Source organism: Rhinopithecus roxellana, chromosome 7 (assembly GCF_007565055.1).
Source record: "Rhinopithecus roxellana isolate Shanxi Qingling chromosome 7, ASM756505v1, whole genome shotgun sequence".
NCBI classification, from domain to species: Eukaryota; Metazoa; Chordata; class Mammalia; order Primates; family Cercopithecidae; genus Rhinopithecus; species Rhinopithecus roxellana.
In genome coordinates, this window is record NC_044555.1 from 2,702,130 (window position 1) to 2,722,256 (window position 20,127).

Consider the following 20,127-nt stretch of genomic DNA (forward strand, 5'->3'; position numbering starts at 1 on the left):
TCCTCCATCTCCCTAGAAGTAATCATTCTCCAGAATTTTTCTCCTTTTCTCCCTCCCTCCCTCCTTCCCCCCTCCCTCCCTCCCTCCCTCCCTCCTTCCTTCCTTCCTTCCTTCCTTCCTCCCTCCCTCCCTCCCTCCCTCCCTTCCTTATTTTTTGAGACAGTTTCACTCTTGTTGCCTAGGCTGGAATGCAATGGCACGATCTTGGCTCACTGCAACCTCCACCTCCTGGGTTCATGCCTGGAATTACAGGCATGCACCACCACACCCGGCTAATTTTGTATTTTTAGTAGAGACATAGTTTCTCCATGTTGGTCAGGCCGGTCTCAAACTCCTGACCTCAGGTGATCCACCCACCTCGGACCCCCATAGTGCTGGGATTACAGGCGTGAGGCACCTTGCCTGGCCTCTCCTTTTACTTTTTATCTGCTGCCTTCTCCAGCCAGATGTTTAGGTGATCTTGCCCTCGAGACTTCAGCTTTGCTTTATCGTACATGCTGGTAACTCTGGCATCAATATTTTTAGCCTAGACTTCTCTCCCGACTCATATGCTCAGTTACCTCAGCGGCCTTGCAAAACTAGACATCTAAAATTGAACTCATGGTTCCTCTGAACCCTAAAATAGTCCATAGTTTAGTAATTTCTACCTCGGGCTACCCAGTTTATCAAGCCAAATGCCTGGGTATTCTATTCGCGTTCTCTGCATCTCTCCATTTTACGTCCAGTCAGTTACCAGGGCCTGTTGTTTCCACGTGCCAAGTATCACTTGAATCTGTCTACTTTGTCTCCATTCCCTTTATGACTTCTCTAGTTTAGGTCATTATTATCTATCATCTGAACCACTGGAGTAGCCTCCAAAGTTGCTTTTATCCAATCAATTATCTATTCTTCAGCCAGAGTAATCCCTCTAAAATCCAAATATGCTTATGTCACTAGTCTCTCTAAAATGCTTCAGTGGCTTTCAGTTACCCTTCAAATAAAATGTGTCTGATTTCTCTAACATGTCTTAAAATGCAATATAAGAACATGTATGCATTTCCAGCGTCATCTGGAACGTCCTCCCTGACACATCGCTCCTCACCTATTCCCAACCCCAACTCAGTGCTTCAGCCATACCGATATTTTTAGAAAGTGCTAGGCTCCATTGTGCCTCCAACTGTTACTTGTTTCTCTTGCCTGGAACACTCTCCCCTACTTGTTTGCTTAGGTATACCTACTTATCCTTCAAGTCCCATCTTCAAATTTCCTTTTTTTTTTTTTCCCAGAATGTTTCCTCTGACATCGCTCTGTTGCAATACTCCAGACTGGGTTAGGTGATTCTTCCTGATTCTTCCCTAGCATTTTTTCACATCCTAGTACTTGTCACGTACAGTTATTTAATTTTCTTACTTTCTAGGAGTCTAGGAATCATGCTTATCTTGATCCATATTGTATCCCTAGAATCTAATACAGAGGAAGGTACACAATAATCCTTAATAAATTATTTGTCAGATTAGTGTATTGATAAATTAAGGATACAGATGAGTAACCTACAGTTAAAGAAGGAACTACACCAGTAAGTCAAATAATGTGCTGGAAAATGGCTTCTTATCCTCCTGATGGTGACATCTCCTACTGCCTGTAACTATATAACTTAACTCTTCCTAATTCATTATTTAAATGATAGTCACTTAAAGTGGCATTATCATAGCTCTTTTCTGCTAATCTATGACACTACTTTGGGAGACCATTCTACCTTTGTCCAAGTGCACCATTTCAAGTTTCAAAGAAAGCTCAGAAGCGATGTATAACATTTTAATCTCTATGAGTAGTAATTAGATTTCCCATAATATAGAAATTATTACCTCTACTTAGGTATATTTAAGGGTACTTCAATATCTAAATATACGGGACTTATAGTGATAAGAATTTAGAAAATCTAACATCTAGTTATCCCCTTTCTTTGTATTTTTTGCTGCTGAGATAGGAAAACGTAAGTGAGAACAAGTGTTTTAGGCTCAAGCCCTCTTATATAACTACTACTTATCATTTTTTCAAATGATAGTGGAACATTCTTAAGAGTTGTACCAAGTATTTCACATCTCTTTATTCTTTCCATGAGTGGCTTCACAAATGTCCATTCTATGCTAAGTAAATGGAATTCTTTGTTCCAAGTAAGCATTAATAACACTGTTGATAAGAAATATTTTTCCCCTGGAGGAAGCCTTAAGAAGATTAGGGAAATACATTAAACAATCTATATTCCCTTTATTAGCTACAATGAATCTACTAGCTAGTATTTATCTAAAACAGGGGTCAGTGAACTACAGCTTGTGGGCCAAATCCAACCCACGGCCTGTTCTTGCAAATACACTTTTATTGGAACACAGCCACGTTTATTCATTTACAAATTGCCTATGGCTGCTTTTACACCTCATTAGCAGAGTTGAGTAACCTCAACAAAGGTCTTCTGGCTTGTAAAACCCAAAACATTTACTATCTGGGTTTTTACAGAAAAAAAATTGGCAAAACTTTGACCAAAACCTTCTTGAAGTGATTTACATTACTAACCTATACCTCCTGCTGAAACAGTAAATTAAATAAACCAATAATTGACTTTATAAATATGGATTTTTGATTTGCCTCAAATCATGTCTTCCAAGATTCAAATGGGATCCCCTAATTGCAATGTATTATGATTTGGTGAATAAATTCTTGTTCTCACTACTGCAGTTAGAAGAAAAATGGACTAGGAATAGGAAGAGAAAAGATTCTTTCCTGAATCTCCTCTTATTCAATTTCCTTAACTGCGGGAATTTATAATCTTGATTCTTAAGGGAAATTTTAGATAATATATACATGTATACAATTTTATTATTTTTTGATCAGATGGGTATCAGTATTTTGTTTTCTTCACTCTAGGGTTCACTAACTATAGTCATAAGTTGTTTTAGTTGATATTCATGTGATAGTCTGACCAAACTTATCATTTGTTTAGTTATTCTGCTACCTCCAGTTTATTCCTTGAGTGTGCATCCCTTGGTATGGTTTATTGCTGACCTCATTATTTCTGCCCACGCAGGTCTATCCACTCATTCATCTCAATCCACTTGCATCCATGGCCTTGCTCACACTGGGTTTTACTATAATGCTTCAGATTTATCCAGATGAGAAAAATAAATTCCAGCCAAGAAGCATGCTTAAGTGGGACACTGGCTAGAGGAAAGGTCAACAATATCCATTATGATGAGTGGTAACACCTCTGTTAACTCCCTTTTATTTCACAGAAATTTCATTATCATCTAGTCCAGTGACTTTTAGTATTTTTAAAGCATACAACCCTTTCTTCAAGTGAACTCCTAAGAAGAAACCCAGTATGCGAAGCCTAAAAATGTCGAGAGCAACAGACTGGTTGAAATTACAGATGGGAGGCAAAGGGAAGTATGAACATATATTGGAGGAAACTCTACCCTTTTGAGGGCCAAAGGGGATGCTTTCCAGAAGAGGTGATGAACTCTAGGCTTCTGGTTTGTATAACTGATTGAAGTTCCAGCCCATATTCATTTCTATGATTTCATGCTGTAGGCAATTGGGTACACTTATTCACCAGAGCCACCAAACACAGAAAACACTAGAAAACACTTTCAGAGAATCAGGTCTCAACACAAAAAATAATTTTCCAAGGGAGTTGTGGTGCCCTTAAGATTAAATGAAGTGCTGTTTAAATATATTTATTTAATTGATTGACTTGCAGCAGGGTGCTGGACTATGGTACCCTATAGATTTTCCAGAGCTACTTTTTATAATTCTGCTGCTGTATTGGCTTTTTGACCTTGAATTGACAGTTACAAATGTGGGAGAATAAATAAAGCTAAGTAGTAACACTGGGAGAATCAAGCTTATCATCTCAATGTCTTTTTCTGTCCTGATTGCCTTCTATTCTAGAGGAGCCAAAAAAAAAAAAAAAAAAAAAAAAAAAAAAGAAAAAGAAAAGAAAAAAGAGAAAAGAAAAGAGCAGAATCTATATATTTCTTCATATTGAAACCACTTCCATAGCTCTGAGGTTAGTATTAAGCTTCAAAGCTACTACTACTTAAGGCCCAATTCCACCCATGGAGATTTAATAAAAGATTTAGATGTCATGCAAAATAGAAAAGAAGGGGGAAGAAAGTGTTGTTTAATTTCATTTGGAAAACATGTACAAAAGCATACACAATATGGTAGAATTGATCCCACAGTATATGGAGTCTTTATTCACAGACCGCATGACCAAGATCCAGTATGTTTAACATAAAGGTAAAAGACGGGCAAGAACTTTAGAAAGACTCAGGTTCAAGGCCATGCTGTGCCCACTTAGTAGCTGGGTGTCTTCGGATAACCATTCTCTAGGCTTTCATTTCCTCTCATGGTGAAAAATAATAATAATGTAGTACCTATTTCATAAGGCTGTTATAAGATTAAACAGAAAAATGCACAAAGAATACTCAGCAAAATGCCTGGTACAGAGCAAGGCATTAATGCATGTTAGCTGTAAGATAAATATTAGGTATGTTTGGGTCAATGCAAAAGCTAGGGGGAATAATTGAAATGAAAGCAGGTATTATTTTTGAAAATGGCTATGATATGTCTATATATCACTGGAATAGAACCAAACTGTGAGACCTTAGAGACCCTCCAGGAGAGTTAAACATGGAGTGACAATGTTGTTTTGCCTGATTTACATCAGACTTTTGTTGTTAAAGCACCCTTTTTTCAATATGAAGCATTTATTCACCCAGATAATGGATACAAATCCATGCATTCAAATGTTCCTTGGAGTCAGAGATCGAGATGGAAATCCCCAGAATCATAGAGATTTGCGTCTATAAACTGGCTTATTATATTCACATTCAAAGAGGTTGGAAGGGGCAGTGTCAGCTTTTTAACCAGAATCTTTTCATTACTTCTCCCTGTTGGGGTTGCAACACATGCTGTGAGTGACCTCCAGAGATTCCCCAAGCTGTATGCAGGCGGCAAATTGAATCTGAAAGCTTTATTAGACAAGTTTGTCTTTCAGCTGGTGGGATTGGATGTCAGCTGTATTGGAAAAAATAAAACTTCTTGTGAAACTGGGTCCTGACCTTGAAAAAAAAGCTCAAATCAAAGTGCACAATTCAGTCCTGAGTTATGTGCTTATTTGTTAAACACAGTGTGCAGGTTCAAAGGAAAAGGGCATATTTTACCTTAAAGATATAAGAATCAGCAATAAAAATAATAGGAGTTCTGTTTTGATCATGCTGAACTTAGTAAGCAAAAGTGCCTATCACCAAATCATATGGTTATGAAAAGTATGCTAATAATCAAAGAAACAATTCTCATTCACTTCAGTATGACAAGAAAACTATTATAATCCATAATGAGCATTATAGAACATTTATTTATATTGTGTATTCATACATTTATTTGAGAATAAAGAAGAGTCCTGGGAAAATAAAGTGACATTGGAGATTGGCTAGTTTGTTTTATTTCAATATCATCTCCTATATCTATATATTTATATATAGATATCTCTCATATATATGAGTTTACATATATAAATATATATATGAGTTTATATATAAATGTATATATGAGTTTATATATATAAATATATACATGAGTTTATATAGTTTCCTATAAAAAACTATATATATATATAGCTATCTATATATAAAACTATATAGAGTGACATGTAATATATACATAAACTATATATAGTTATATGTCTATATATCTATATATATAGTGATGTAATTTAGTTCCTGGTTTTTAATATTAGAGAACAATTATGAGTTTTTTTGAAGGTGTGATAATTATTCTAGAAGTAGGAATTAAAAGTAGTATAATTTTGACTTTTTTTCCTATTGTAGGTTTATATTGTAATTTAAGTAGGTACTGGTGTAGTTAGCACTGCTAGCAATTTTACCTAAATATTAGGATACCTAGATTGTTTGTCTAATGAACTCAGCATGGGCTGACAAGCACTTTGGAAATAAGATTAAAACATATTTTCATAAAAATACTGAAGATGAGAGAAGGAATAAACTATATGAATTTTAAGAGGAAGGCAGCATGTAAAGCAGAGGTTCTCAAACTGAATTTCAAGACACAGTCAAAAGAATGAGGGTTTAAGAACGAGATAGGGGTTATATCCCTCTTTGATCAGCACTGTAATCTTAAAAAAAAATAGGACTTACTACTGAGATTGTGAAGACATATATATATCTGTCAGCTGTGTCTCAGCAGGGAACAAAGTTGGGATATATAAGAATACTGAAGAGCACTGAAATCAAACTCAGGAGATGTGGGGTTGGGTCCAGATTTTGCCACTAAACAGCTGGTCAAGCACGCAATCACTTAATCTTCTTGGTATTACTATTATTACATAGGAAGGTTGATGTATTTGATCTTTCTGTAAAATAAATGTACTTGTTCATTTGACCAAAAAGTATTAGTGCAATACCTACCATTTGCTAGTCATTGAATTAAAGCTAGACACACCTGGTATTTGGCATGTAAAGGTAGAAAAAGGGTATATAGACTTTACGATGTGACAGAGTCATGGGTAGACCAGTAATTATGGAATAGCTTCCAATTCTGAAGCCCACAACAGAAAAATAGTATGGAAAACACTTGGAAAGGTAGGAGGAGGGCCACAGAGATGTTAAAAATTTGAGAAACAGCTTTTTTTGTTGCCAGACCATGGGGACTCATCTGATTTATGATAGAAAAGAAAAGTGGGAAGGAGATTAAATAACAGACCTCAAAGAATGAAGGAACACTGTCGAAATGTACAGTAAGCATAAATGGACTTTTCCTATTCGAATAAAAATAATTTAGACAGTAACTGGAACTTAGGTTAGGTAGTTGAAAAACTGTCAAGTATAGCAGATTGGTGGAACGCCACCTGCTTGTCACTTTTTAAGAAGAGAGTTGGCAGTTACCCTTCTTCAGATTGCTTCTAATAGAATGAGAGCCTTTTCTGAGATAGTGGAAAAGAATGAATGACTGCTCAAATACTTTTCAGACCATAATCTTAAAATCGACAATTGAAGTACAAAACTGCTACAATTTCCTTTTGAAATCTTGTTTCTTTGAAGGTAAAGTTATATTCAATTTTAAAACTATTCAGTGAAGTTTTAGGAAATATTAGGAATACATGTTGAAGCCTTCCATTTTGAGTGGTAGGGTATGTATTCTCATGAATATACCTAAATAGTTCTGGTTTCTTCGTCAGAGTATGACAGTCAAGATTACGGTATACTCTAGAGTGATTTCAAGCAGAAGTCCTTTCTTGAAGAGTATTAAATAGCATAAGAAGGTTAAGGTAAGTTTACTGTAATTAACACTTTATTTCTGTTAAAATGCAGGACATAGGTCATCAAAAAATATCTAATCATCAGAATTGATGTTAGCCTTCTCTTTTTCCTAGAAATGATGAATTAGAGCTTCCCTTCCTTCATCAGTTCGGATCCCAAAGCACAACCCCAACTGGAAATGGTAACCAGGCAATAAAACTGCCAAAAGGTTAAGAGAGGAAGAAGAAAGGGAACTCCATCATAAAATGGATAATTAACATCTAAATGCTGAATACTAAATACTAAACAGTAGAGGTTTCACATTCTATCACTGTCTTGGATGTTAACAATGATGCCATTGTAGTGCCTTTCTTGTTAACCAGTGAGCATTGTTGAAGAACCTGGCCTGGGACCAGGGACCGACCCACTACTGCCTACATAGAAAGACTTCCTTCTGATGAGTGTGAGCAGTGCTGGGGCCTCACCAGCCAGGGCTTTCTATTGTCACTTCCCTTTTGACAGTGTGACACATCTCATTAATTTCAAGCACTCTTACCTCACTGATACATACAAATATGAATTTTTAAATTAATTAATTAATTAGTTAATTAATGCCAAGAGTTAAGGAGTCTCCCTAGCTGCTCAAGGCCTTGAAGTATCTTGGGATAGGGTGTAAAATTGATTTATTTTGTTATTACAACTGATTAAGGGTCTTCATATTTTTTTGTACAAAAGCTTGCTCCTAACATATTAGACTTTGAGGAAGTTTTCAAGGTTTAGAGGCTGTAACTAGAAAAACGACAACAGTATAGCCATGTTATAAGTGTTTTTAGCAGGGAAATCATCTGTTAGTGAGGGAGAAAAAGATTTGACTCCACTGAAATTTATTTGCCTAATCCTAAAGATTCACCTGAAGCAGAATCAACAGTGGAAACATAACCGAAACAGGAAAGGGTGTGGGTTACACACCCCTCCCTCGCCATGTTTCTATTAATGAGAAGGATCAGGACCCAAGAGAGGAATAAGAATGCAAGAACTAATTGCCATCTTTTTCCTTCACTGCAGATAAATGAAGGCCATTTTCACAAAAAAATATGATCATTGCAGATAAATGTAGGGTACTGTCATAATAAATTAATCTTTTTTTTTTGTAATTTTTTTTTTTTGCAATTTAAGCCAAAAAAGTGTAGTATGACAAGAGTATATTTAAGTGCCAAGTAACCTCATGCTTTAACTGCCTAGATATTTAAAGTATTATTGAAATGGAAATGGAATGCTTTATTTAACTTTGGAGAGGTGAGTGAAGTTCAAATTAAAATGTATAAATAACCTTATATGTGAGTATTTGATATTTAATTTAAATAGAGACTTCAAAAAATTCAAATGAAGATAAATAAATCACTGCTTGATATATGGAGTACTGATTAATAGCATAAGCTCTGGAGTCAAAGAGACTTATTTTTGAATACCCACTCTGTCACTGACTAGCTGTGTACCTTTGGACAAATTATTTAGCCTTTCTGACCCTTGGTTATCTCATCTATAAAATGGGAATTCCAACATAACTTACTCAAAAGGTATAACTGTGGCACTAATTCTAAGACTTGTATTAATTTAGGTTTGCCCAGAAGTAGACCCTGAGACAAGGATTTAAATACAAATAATTTCATTGGGAGTTGATCCCAGAAAGCCACAGTAGAGAAGATAGAGCTGTAGAGCTGAAGATATACAAATCTGTCAGTTGTGTCTAAGCAGGGAACAAAGTTGAGATATATAATACTGAAGAGCACTGAAATCAAACTCAGGAGATGTGGGGTTGGGTCCAGATTCTGCCAAAATGAGAAGGAAGTCTATACATGGGAAGGAAGCCTATACAAGGCATGCTAAGAAGCCTGTTTATCATTGTGGTCAACTGCCCAATCCACTGGAGATTTTTAGTGTGGAACATGCATTGCAGGTGTCCTACCCAAGGGGAGAAGAAGGTGGGATATTTATTTTGATATAGCTTGGCTGTGTTCTTACCCAAATCTCATCTTGAATTGTAACTCCAATAACCCCCACGTGTTGTGGGAGGGACCAGGTGTGAGGTAACTGAATCATGGGGGTGGGTTTTTCCTGCGCTGTTCTCCTGATAGTGAATAAGTCTCATGAGATCTGATGGTTTTATAAAGAACAGTTCCCCCACACATGCTCTCTTGCCTGCTGTCATGTAAGACGTGCCTCTGCTCCTCGTTCGCCTTCTGCCATGATTGTGAGGCCTCCCCAGCCATGTGGAACTGTGAGTCCATTAAACTTCTTCTTCCTTTATAAATTACCCAGTCTCAGGTATTTCTTCATAGCAGTATGAAATCTATGAAGACTAACACATTTATCCCCCAGCTTCTGTCCATTGGTTAAGTGCCATTCCAGAGATATCTCCTCCCCAGCTTCCAGCCTGCTCTGCAAGAGGGAGAACTACTCCTACAGCCAGAGAAAGGACTCAGGTAGAGTCACAGGTACTTGTAGTTAGAAGCTTCACGGTTTACAGGAAGGATGAATGCTAAGGGGAAATGGGTAGTCCACTAAGGATCAAATCTATCTTACCTGCTTCGTTTCTGTAAAGTGTCATTGGAGCACAGCCGTGTCCCTTTATTTAGGTATTGTCTGTGTTTTAGTATACAATGACAGAGTTGACCACATGACCCATAAAGCAGAAAATATTTAGTATCTGGTCCTTTGCAGAAACAGTGTGTTGATCCCTTATATAGTTGGTAGCACAACTGAGATATTAGAATTTAGGCTTCTTGACCTCCAATGCTGTGCTTTCCTAATTACACTTGAGACTTGCTCTCCCCAAACTTAATTACAGGAAGAGATGATTTTACCAGTGTTTAATCAAGTAGAAACCTCTATTAACTGGCCCTTCTATATGTCTACATACAATGGGTTATTCATTCCATAGTTATTAACAAGAGACATTTGAATCAAATATCCTGATTTCGAGTCTTCACATTAAGCATGTCTATATGCAATTTATTTCAAAAATGCTAAATCGGGTATTATAGAACATTAATGTTCTCAGACCCAGCAGCTTGTGGATAAGAAAGGATTTACATTGACATTTACAACCAGATTTGCTGGCTCTTTGCCTCCATCTGCCATGCAGGCCTTCAGACCCATGCAAAGTCCTGTCTACCTCAATGGTTCTGAAAGTCTCTAGAGGAACTTATGGCTTTTCTTCTCACAGGTCTCATCCAGGAACATTGAACAGCTCTGCAGGGCAAATACTGCCTGGTTTAGTGTGCTGTCCATCTCCTTGAACTTCTAAGCTATAACATCCTTGGGGTGGGGGGATGGGGAGTAGAGGTGCTAAAATAAGATGGATTTCCCTTTAGATTCACAGCACAGGACCTCATTGGAATCCCACTCCTTGCTGAACACAGCAGAAGGGATGAATTTGTTCTTACCTACTCACTGTATGTCTGTGGTAGTAGTTCTCAGAGCATAGTCCAGCATCAGCATAACCTAGGAACTTTGCAGAGATGTAAGTCTTGGCTGGGCACAGTGGCTAACACCTGTAATCCCAGCACCATGGAAGGCTGAGGCGGGTGGATCACCTGAGGTCAGGAATTCGAGACCAGCCTGACCAACATGGTGAAACCCTGTCTCTACTAAAAATACAAAAAGTAGCCGGGCGTGTTGGCGGGTGCCTGTAATCCTAGCTACTCAGGAGGTTGAGGCAGGAGAATCGCTTCAACCCAGGAGGCAGAGGTTGCTGTGAGCCGGGATTGCACCACTGCACTCCAGCCTGGGTGACAGAGCAAGACTCAGTCACAAAAAGAGAGAGAGAGAGAGAGAGAGAGAGAGAGAGAGAGAGAGAGAGAGAGATGCAAGTCTCACCCCAGAGCTAGTAAATCAGAAACTCGGGGGTTGAAGCCCAGTAATCTATACTTCGCTAAGAACTGGGTGGTTGTAACACATGGTAATTTTTGAGAATCACTGAAATAGAGCATTGGATTCAGACCAACACTTTTGATCTCCAGTTCCCCCCTTTTCCCCAATGTAGTGATTTGTGTATAAATATGGTGACAATAAAACCTTCCATCCCAACATGCATACCCCTTTGACATGTGATGTGGCAGCTCCTCCTTTCAAGAGATGAAGTAATTTCCTCATCTCTTGAATCTGGGCCGATCTTTTGACATGCTTTGACCAATAGAACTTAGCAGAAGTAATGTACAAGTTTCAAAGCCTAGGCATCAGGAGGTCTTACAGCTTCCACTCTCCCTCTCTTGGAACACTGCCCTGAGAATAGCATGTAATGAAGCCTAGTCTAGACTACAGGACGATGAGTGGCTTTATGAAGAACCAAGGTCCTCCAACCAACAGTCAGTTGTCAGATATCTGAGAGTCCATTTTAGACCATCTAGCTCCTGTTCACTTGCTAGATAACTGCATCCACATAAATAACGCCAAGCAAGACCATCAGAATAACTATTCAGCTAATCACAGAGCAAACTTCAGACACATAGAATTATGTGCAATAAATAACTCTTGTTTTAAACTGTTAAGTTTTGGGGTGCTTTTATGTAACAATAGAAACTGATATGGACAGGTATCCAAGCAACAAGAATTGCAAGTTTTTTTTTTTTTTTTTTTTTTTTCCAGCATGTTGATTTGTCCTGAAAATTAAAACAATTTATAGTGTTCAGGCAAGGCCACCCCATCATAATTTATAATTTAAGGAAGCAGCCACAAGGTAGTTTGGTTTAGTGTTCATAAAACAAAACAAGCAACTTTAGGCCTCAGCTTCTACATCTATAAAAGGAGAATATTCAACTAGATAATAATTGCAGTAATTATTCCAAGTTTGGATTTCTATGGTTCTAAGAAATTCAAATAGAGTGAACCAATTTTTTCTACTTCTTAAGTAGAAAAAACACAGAAATAGGCCAGGCATGGTGGCTCACGCCTGTAATCCCAGCACTTTGAGAGGCTGAGGCAGATGGATCACTTGAGGTCAGGAGTTTAAGACCAGCCTGATCAACATGGAGAAACCCCATCTCTACCAAAAATACTAAAATTAGCTGGGTGTGGTGGGGTGCACCTGTATCCCAGCTACTTGGGAGGCTGAGGCAGGAGAATCACTAGAACCTGAAAGGCAGAGGTTTCAGTGAACCGAGATCACACCACTGCACTCCAGCCTGGGCAACAAAGCACGATTCAGTCTCTCTCTCTCACACACGCACATAGAAAGGAGAGGAAAGGAGAGAGGAGGGGAGGGGAGAGGGGAGGGGAGGGGGGAGGGGAGGGGAGGGGGGAGGGAGAGGGGAGGGAGAGGGGAGGGGAGAGGGGAGGGAGATGGGAGGGGAGGGGAGGGGAGAGGGGAGGGAGAGGGAGGGGAGAGGGGAGGGGAGATGGGAGGGAGGGGAGGGGAGAGGGGAGGGGAGAGGGGAGGGGAGGGGAGAGGAGGGGAGGGGGAAGGGGAGGGGAGGGGAGGGGGGAGGGGAGGGGGGAGGACAGGACATGGAAACATATATCACTTTTACTCCAGATATGTTTAAGATTGAGTTAAATTATATTAAGGGCTGGCCAGCTGCATCCGTATCTGTAATTTTCTATTAGGTTCTTGGACAGAGAGATAGTGTAAAGCATAGCAACAAAACAAAACACAGGCTTTGGAGCTTGACACACGTGGACTGAAACCCTTGCTTGCTTGCTTTCCAGCTGTATGGCCTTAATCTAGCTATTTCCCCTCTAAACTTTGGGGTCCTTAATCTTTAAAAATTATCTATAACCATATGTTCTTTGAAATTATTTTCAGGATAAAGACATATATGTTAAAGCTACACATATATGTGTAGCTTCTACACATTCAACAGTAGGAATGCAATGGAAAAATTTTTACTATAATGAATTATAAATTCTATTCTATTGTAATATAGTACATGAAATAATAAACATACACAAGAAGCATAATACAAATTAGATTTTCTTTTTTTATATTGCATTTATATCTGATTAACTTCCTGCAAGTCAGGAAGTCAGGAATAGAAACAATTCTTTATTCCGATATTTGAACCACCACAGTAAAGAAAAAAGAAAAGCCATATTTTAATAAAAGCGGCTCTGGATCTAAATGACTACCTGTTGATTTTTTTCATTCAACATTTGTGTATTTAACATCTTGACTTTATGCCCAGATCTGTTTCAGTGTGCTAAAGAGGATGAAAAGCACCTGCTTTTGAGAAAAATTCCTCTTTCTCTTAATTCTTTTTTAGCTACTACCACAACTCTGCCAGCTGTCACCAATAGCTTTGAACTGGGGGCATTCCCAGACTCTCCATACTGGCAGCAATGTGGAGGGCGTAGGAGAAGATATGAGTGGTAGGGGGTGTTGAGACCCTCGTGTTGGGGAGAAGGAAGTAGGGCAGTGCTATGAAAGATGAATATCTTTCACGGCTTCCATCACACTTCCCCTGACCCGCTCCTCTAGTTTTACTGATCTCCTTAATATTCTGCCATCTTGTTCCTACTTCAGTATCATTGCTCAGTCTTTTCTTTCCCTGCCTGGAATAATTTTCCCAGAAATACACCAGGCTCACTTCCTCACTTATATCAGTTTTCTGATGTTCTCTTAATAGACAAGCTTCCCTGACCACACGATAGACAATAATGCCCTCATCATGTCTCCCTGCTTAGTTGTTCTCTGTAATGGTATTTCTCAAACGTCAATGTGCACAGGATTCACTTGGGGATTCTATTAAAATGCAGATTGTGATTCAGTGGGTCTAGGATAGGGGCCTCAGATTCTGCGTGTCTCACAAATACCCACTGACATCAATCTGTAGACTACACTCTACAGTACTTACAATTATTGAGACAGTATATATTTTCTTCATTAGTTTATTACATATATTACATAAAACATATATTACAATATATGTTTTATGAAAGGAGGGACTTATCTTATTCTGTGCTGTACTCGCAGCACCAGTATGATGCTCAACACATGGAAGTTAATAAATATTTATTAAGTGGATGAATTATATATGTTGCTGGAAATCAAAACTGGAACTTTGAATGTATTTTTCTTATAGACATTATTGTTACATTTAGATAAAATACACATTAAATGAATTTCGGTGCCCTGGTTTTGGAGCCTTCCTACCATGTGTAAAGTGGCTTATATGGGACATAAACCCGTAAGTTCAGAGTTTAACAAACTTATAAAGAATCACTGGAACATAATCTCTTCATAGAGTTTATGTTTGAGTCTGAGGCTGAACATGTCAGGGACAGCCAGAAAACAGACACCAATAAATGATAATATAGGAACAAACTATGCATATTCGCTGAGGGAACCAAAAATTAGAGCTCATAAAAAGAAATAAACCTGACGTAGTTGAATATAACCCTGATATAGCAATTTTAGTGTCCCAGATTGACAAAAAGAAAAACACAAACAAAACCATAATGCTTGCATATCTTTTCAAGTGTCCAAAGTCGTTAAATCTAACTCTGATGACTTCTGAGAAATCCCAGGGGACACATGAGATGCACTATCCTCAGATTGTAGGGCTTCTTTTAATCCAAGCACTATTTATGCCTTCTAATGAATTATGATTGTGCTACCCCAGGTGTGATTCTTCCAGTTCAGTATTTTTCTACCTGACATAAAATAAAAATCAACTTTACCTGAAGAACCAGTCACTATGCTTTAATGCTTCAATCATTTGATCTTTGAACAGTAGACAAGGCAAACAAAAACAAAAACAAAAACAAAAACCCCCCCAGAAAAACACCCAAAGATGTTTTTAGTTCTGCCTAATTATAGAATGGTACAGCAAAGAAGTTTTCTGGCTTTTTTCCCCTGAGAGTCAAAGCCAGCATTAACATTGCCATGAGAATGTATGAATACCTTCTATCAACAACTGAATAGGAAGGAAAATAAAATAGACTGAAAATATGCAGTGAAAACACAAGTTAAAACTACAGTTAAACGAAGAAATATTCCTCCCCCAAGTCAGCTTGTGGCCCTCACAATCCATTTTTCTTTTACTTGAACTAAAAATGGAAGAGCTCTTAAATTGTTTGCAAATGGGACAGGGAGAGGTGCTAGTAGGACTGTGTGTGTTTCTGTGGTTTCTATGATTCTTGTAGACATATTTGAAGAATACTGTCTAAATGATATAGGATTTGTTGAGATGGCATCTTCATGTAGTGTTAGTGGATAATCTGGCAGTTCACCCTGAATCTCTCTTCAGGGACAATGCACACATCCTTGGATGCTAGGAATATTGGTTGTTAAAGGTGTTTCTTACTAAGAATTGCCTTCGGCCTCAGAAAACTTGTCCAAGTTGTCCTTCCACTGTCAGGCAGCAGCCAGCCCATGGCCAATGGCTGGCTGGATCAGAAATACAAAGTCCAGGCCCACTGCCTGTAATTCAGGACAGCTCTGCAGAGCCAGGACAGCTCCGCAGAGCCAGCCCAGGCTCAGGGCTCCTGTGAGACTGGCTTAGGCCTCTGTTGCAGCCAACTCACGTTTCAGACTCTCCCACAATCTCCCTGGTGCTCTTCTCTTCCTTGTGGGTGTATCTCCAGAGAACACTCCCCACATGCCATTGTCATACAACACTTTGAATCAGAGTCAATTTCCAAGGAATGTACTCTAAGACTTTTTGCATAGTCAACAACACAAAGGTTTATCTCTATCTTCAGAATTGAAACAAATTTTCTCTCTCACGCAGACATCACTTCATAGTTGCGCTTTTGAACAAATAGCTAAAGCCAAAGAGAATGGGATCCAGTATACTTACAGGCTCCAACAGTGGTCAGTCCAGGAGCTAGGTCAGGTTGCTTTGCCCTCAGCTCTTGAAGTAAATGGTTTACCGCCTTCCACTCAGAGCTCAGGTCTTCTAACTTCCTCTTTAATAGAAAAGCATACACATTACTTATTCGCTTAACACTCTGAAGATAACTTAATTCATGAACATCTTAATTCATTTGGTGAATATATTATTGAATTTCTATTATATTTTACTTCTAAATTAACTTTAGTGGGTAGAATTTCTTTTAAAGGAATTATAATTATTTTAGCCAACTACCCTACAAATATTTATCGATTGCTCCATATAAACTCTCCAGGCATAATTTTATTTAAAGGAAGTAGAGTACAAACATTAGTGAAAACAAACCAACAAAAAACAGTTCCCTCTCAGCAATTGGCTTAATTCTTGAAGAGTATCTATTGTGGTTGCATACTAAAATTATCCAGATAACTTTAGAAAAATCCTAATGTACTGGCTCACTCCCAGTCAATTATATCAGAATCTCTTAAAGGGAGGAGCTGCAGTGGACATGGAAATATGCTACTCAGAGCCCCCCTTCAAGGAAAGACTCTTGTTCTAGATGATGGAAATGATGTCAGTAGACATTCTTCAGCTGTCAGTCCCTTCAGGGACTGCCTGAGCTGCAGAGAGCTGCCTTGTCCAAGGTCTTGCCTTTTCCCCGGCAGCCCTCATTCAGTGACTGATCAACGTCAACGTATAAAGGCTTGACTAATTTGGCTTAAAGCAGGACATGTTTGAAGTGGTAGTTCAGCTGCAGAGCTCCCCGTGGCATAAGCCAAGCCTGTATTTGGCCAGTGGTGTGCTGGTAGATGTATATCAACTGGATCTCTGATCTCAGGGTGTTTAAAAACACCTTGTTTTTAGTGTTTGCCAATTTCTGTGGTGTAAATATTCCCACCACGGTTAAATTTAAATTACCAAGAAGATAACATCAAGTGCCTCAAAAAATGCCTGGCAATATAACAGTAGGCCATGCTGAGCTGGTTCCACCTCACTGGTTCAGCTAGCTATACGATAAGTTATAGCCAGTAGAATGTGAGCAGAAGTGTTGTTTGTCAGTTTGGGGCTGAGGCTTTGAAAAATTTAGTGAGGTTTCTACCTTTTTTTCCTTTCCATTGTTGGAAGCAGAAGACTCTTAGGTCCTACAGCAAATCTTTACAACTTACTGGGGAGAGAATTAAGTCCTAATGCCCTAGAGCAGTTGTTCTCATACTTTAGGATCAACAGAATCACCTGGAGGCCTTGCTAATTGCTGCATAGCAGCCCCAGAGTTCTGGATTTAGTAGATACTGGGTGGAGCCCAATAATCTGCATTTTTAATAATTTTCCAGGTGATGTTGATGCTGATTGTTCATGACAAAATCCTAAGTATCTATTATACCTAATCAGTTACCTGAGCATTTATCACAGACCAGTTATGTACCATTCTTGAGAACATAACAGACCCTCAGATCATTTTCAACAGAATTTCATTCTCTTGCGAAACCCTAGCAAAGAAAAGCTACCAAGGGAATGGCAGGCAGAGGAAGAAGATGAACAGGACCTAGGTTTCTGCAATAACATATGTAAGAAGGCTGCTTGACTAGGAAAACATACGCTGGGTTGCCATGTGAGCAAGAAAAAAACTCCTATTGTGTTAAGCCACTGAAATATTTAGTTCATTACAAGCAGCAATACCTTGCCAGTATAGTAGCGCTAGTCACAAAAGCTTTACCAGTGCCTGTAAGAGATAATAGCTGCATTTTTATATCACTGTACATTCTTATGCTTATGTTATAAGGAATACAAATAACTTTATTGATGTTGGGTTTGGTTAAAATAAATATATTAGCAGAAATTGCATTTCTAGTCTGAAGAATCAGAGTTGGAAAAGAGCCAGAAATTACAAACTCTTTAAAGTAAATAGGAATGGCAATGAACCCAACCAAATCGGAATGTTTTATACACACATTGTAGTTTAATGCTAATCATTAATTTAATGCTAATCATTTCAATGAAACCATTAATTTATTCCAGAAAAAAAATTGTTTGGGTGCTACTCTGTGCCAGACTTTGTGCCAGTTACTAAGTTCACAAAACTGAAGTTAGTAACCTCTAAGCATTCACAGGCATGTAAGTAAATTAGAACATAGATTTTAGGAAAAAATAATGATTTCAACAAGACACCTTGGGGGAAGAGCGTAACTCAGCCTGGAGAGGTCAATAGGTTACCCACAAAAGCTAACATTTGAACTGATTTTGAAAGATGACTAAGAAGTTTCAGAAGGGGCCATTCAAGTGCCAGGTGGAGAAAGGGCATTTCAGACAGAAGGAAAACCACGTGCAAAATGGCAAGAGGTACTGAGCCTTAAAAAAAAAAAAAAAAAAAAAAATTCATTGTGTCCTGACTATCTAGACTACAGTGTTTATAAGTAATGATACAGAGCTGCAATAAGGCAATTTATTAAGGCCTTGTAATGTGGGGTTATCAGATTCTCTTCTAAAACCATAGAGTAGATGGAAGTGTTTAGAGAAGTAGAGCAATATGATACGATTCGTGTTTTGCATTGTGGAGGCTTTATCAGAAGGGTGCAGAGATGTGAGTTGCGAGGCTAACATGGTAATTGGAGTGGGAATTGGTCAGCTGGACTGAAGGCTTTGGCCATACAGAAAAAGGTAGAGGTGTAGAGGGGTGTGTGTGTGTGTGTGTGTGTGTGTGTGTGTGTGTGTGTGTGTGTGTTTATTTTCTTGCCTTTGATAGTTGAGATTTTGAGCCAGTAAACGATGAAGAAAAACTTTCCATCAAATTGTTTCTTCCAGTTGTGGGATATGAGGTTTCTCTTCAAATAATCTGATCAATCTTTTATTCTTTAATTCATAGTACACCCCCCACCCCCCCACCTTTTCTCCTTTTTCCTTTTTGCCTTTGTTAGATGCCCAGGCACGCCTCAGTACCAAGCGTTATCAGTACCAGCTCACATTCATTTACTTATTTGGAAAGAGGACTAACTTTCTAGCTCATTACAGACACCCCTTCCCCTTCTTCTCCACTTGATTTTACGTGCCCACCCTATCTTAAACAGTCAAATGTTTAGCCAACCGGGATTAGTTTAGATTGTATGACCCGACCCCAGCCAATGGGGAAAGGGCACAGGACTTGCATCAGGAATAAAGGCTCTTGTGCCCCTTTGTTCAGGTGTGTTCTCATGGCAACTGGCCAAGGAGGCACCCCTCTGCACAGAAGTAAAATTGCTTTGCTAAGAATCCTTTGTTCGAGTGTTCAATTTCCTTAGGATTTTGAGCCTTATTCCTAAAACAGTCTACCCTGTCAGCATGTGTCTTTCCAGTCAAGACTACATGCCCTTTGCAAGGCAGGACTGAGTCTTCTATGCCTTGTATGATATTTTGTTTATATCCAATCCAGTGCTTCCTAATAAGAGGAGTTCAGGAAATATTTCTGAATTGAATAAAATTGAATAAAAATGGCTACTTGAATAAAGGAAAAGAGAAAGAGATAAATGAGTCTCTTTTTCCCCAACTTGACTTCAATGTGAACTACACACCATGAATGACTATATACATATATACGGTACTTGAGGGAGCCTATGTAGGTTTTCCAGGTGTGCAATCATTTCATTAGGCTTATTTTTTCTTTTGAGACAGGGTCTTGCTCCGTCACCCAGGCTGGAGAGCGGTGTCAAGATCTCGGCTCACTGCAGCCTTGACTTCCTAGGCAATCCTCCCACCTCAGCCTCCTGAGTAGCTGGGACTACAGGTGCATGCCACCCTGCCTGGATATATATATATATTTTGCATTTTTATGTAGAGATGGGGTTTTGTCATGTTGCCCAGGCTGGTCTCAAACTCCTGGACTCAAGCAATCTGCCCATCCCAGCCTCCCAAAGTGCTGGAATTACAGGTGTGAGCCACCACGCCCAGCTTTATTAGGTTTTTATAAGTCCTGAACCAAACTGTATTTAAAAAGTAATCTCATAGACTAGGGTCACAAATTCAGGTCCCTA

General features: G+C 38.7%; 1 protein-coding gene across 3 annotated transcripts in view; it reads right to left on the reverse strand.

The window, feature by feature from the left end:
* The window catches only part of DMD (dystrophin), a 2,245,117-nt gene that overhangs the window by 732,311 nt on the left and 1,492,679 nt on the right, over positions 1 to 20,127 (reverse strand). For all 3 annotated transcript variants that reach the window (XM_030933724.1, XM_030933725.1, XM_030933726.1), the window contains one exon: positions 16,094 to 16,202. In XM_030933724.1, the coding sequence (XP_030789584.1) occupies positions 16,094 to 16,202 (109 nt within the window). The remainder of the gene's footprint in view (positions 1 to 16,093; positions 16,203 to 20,127) is intronic.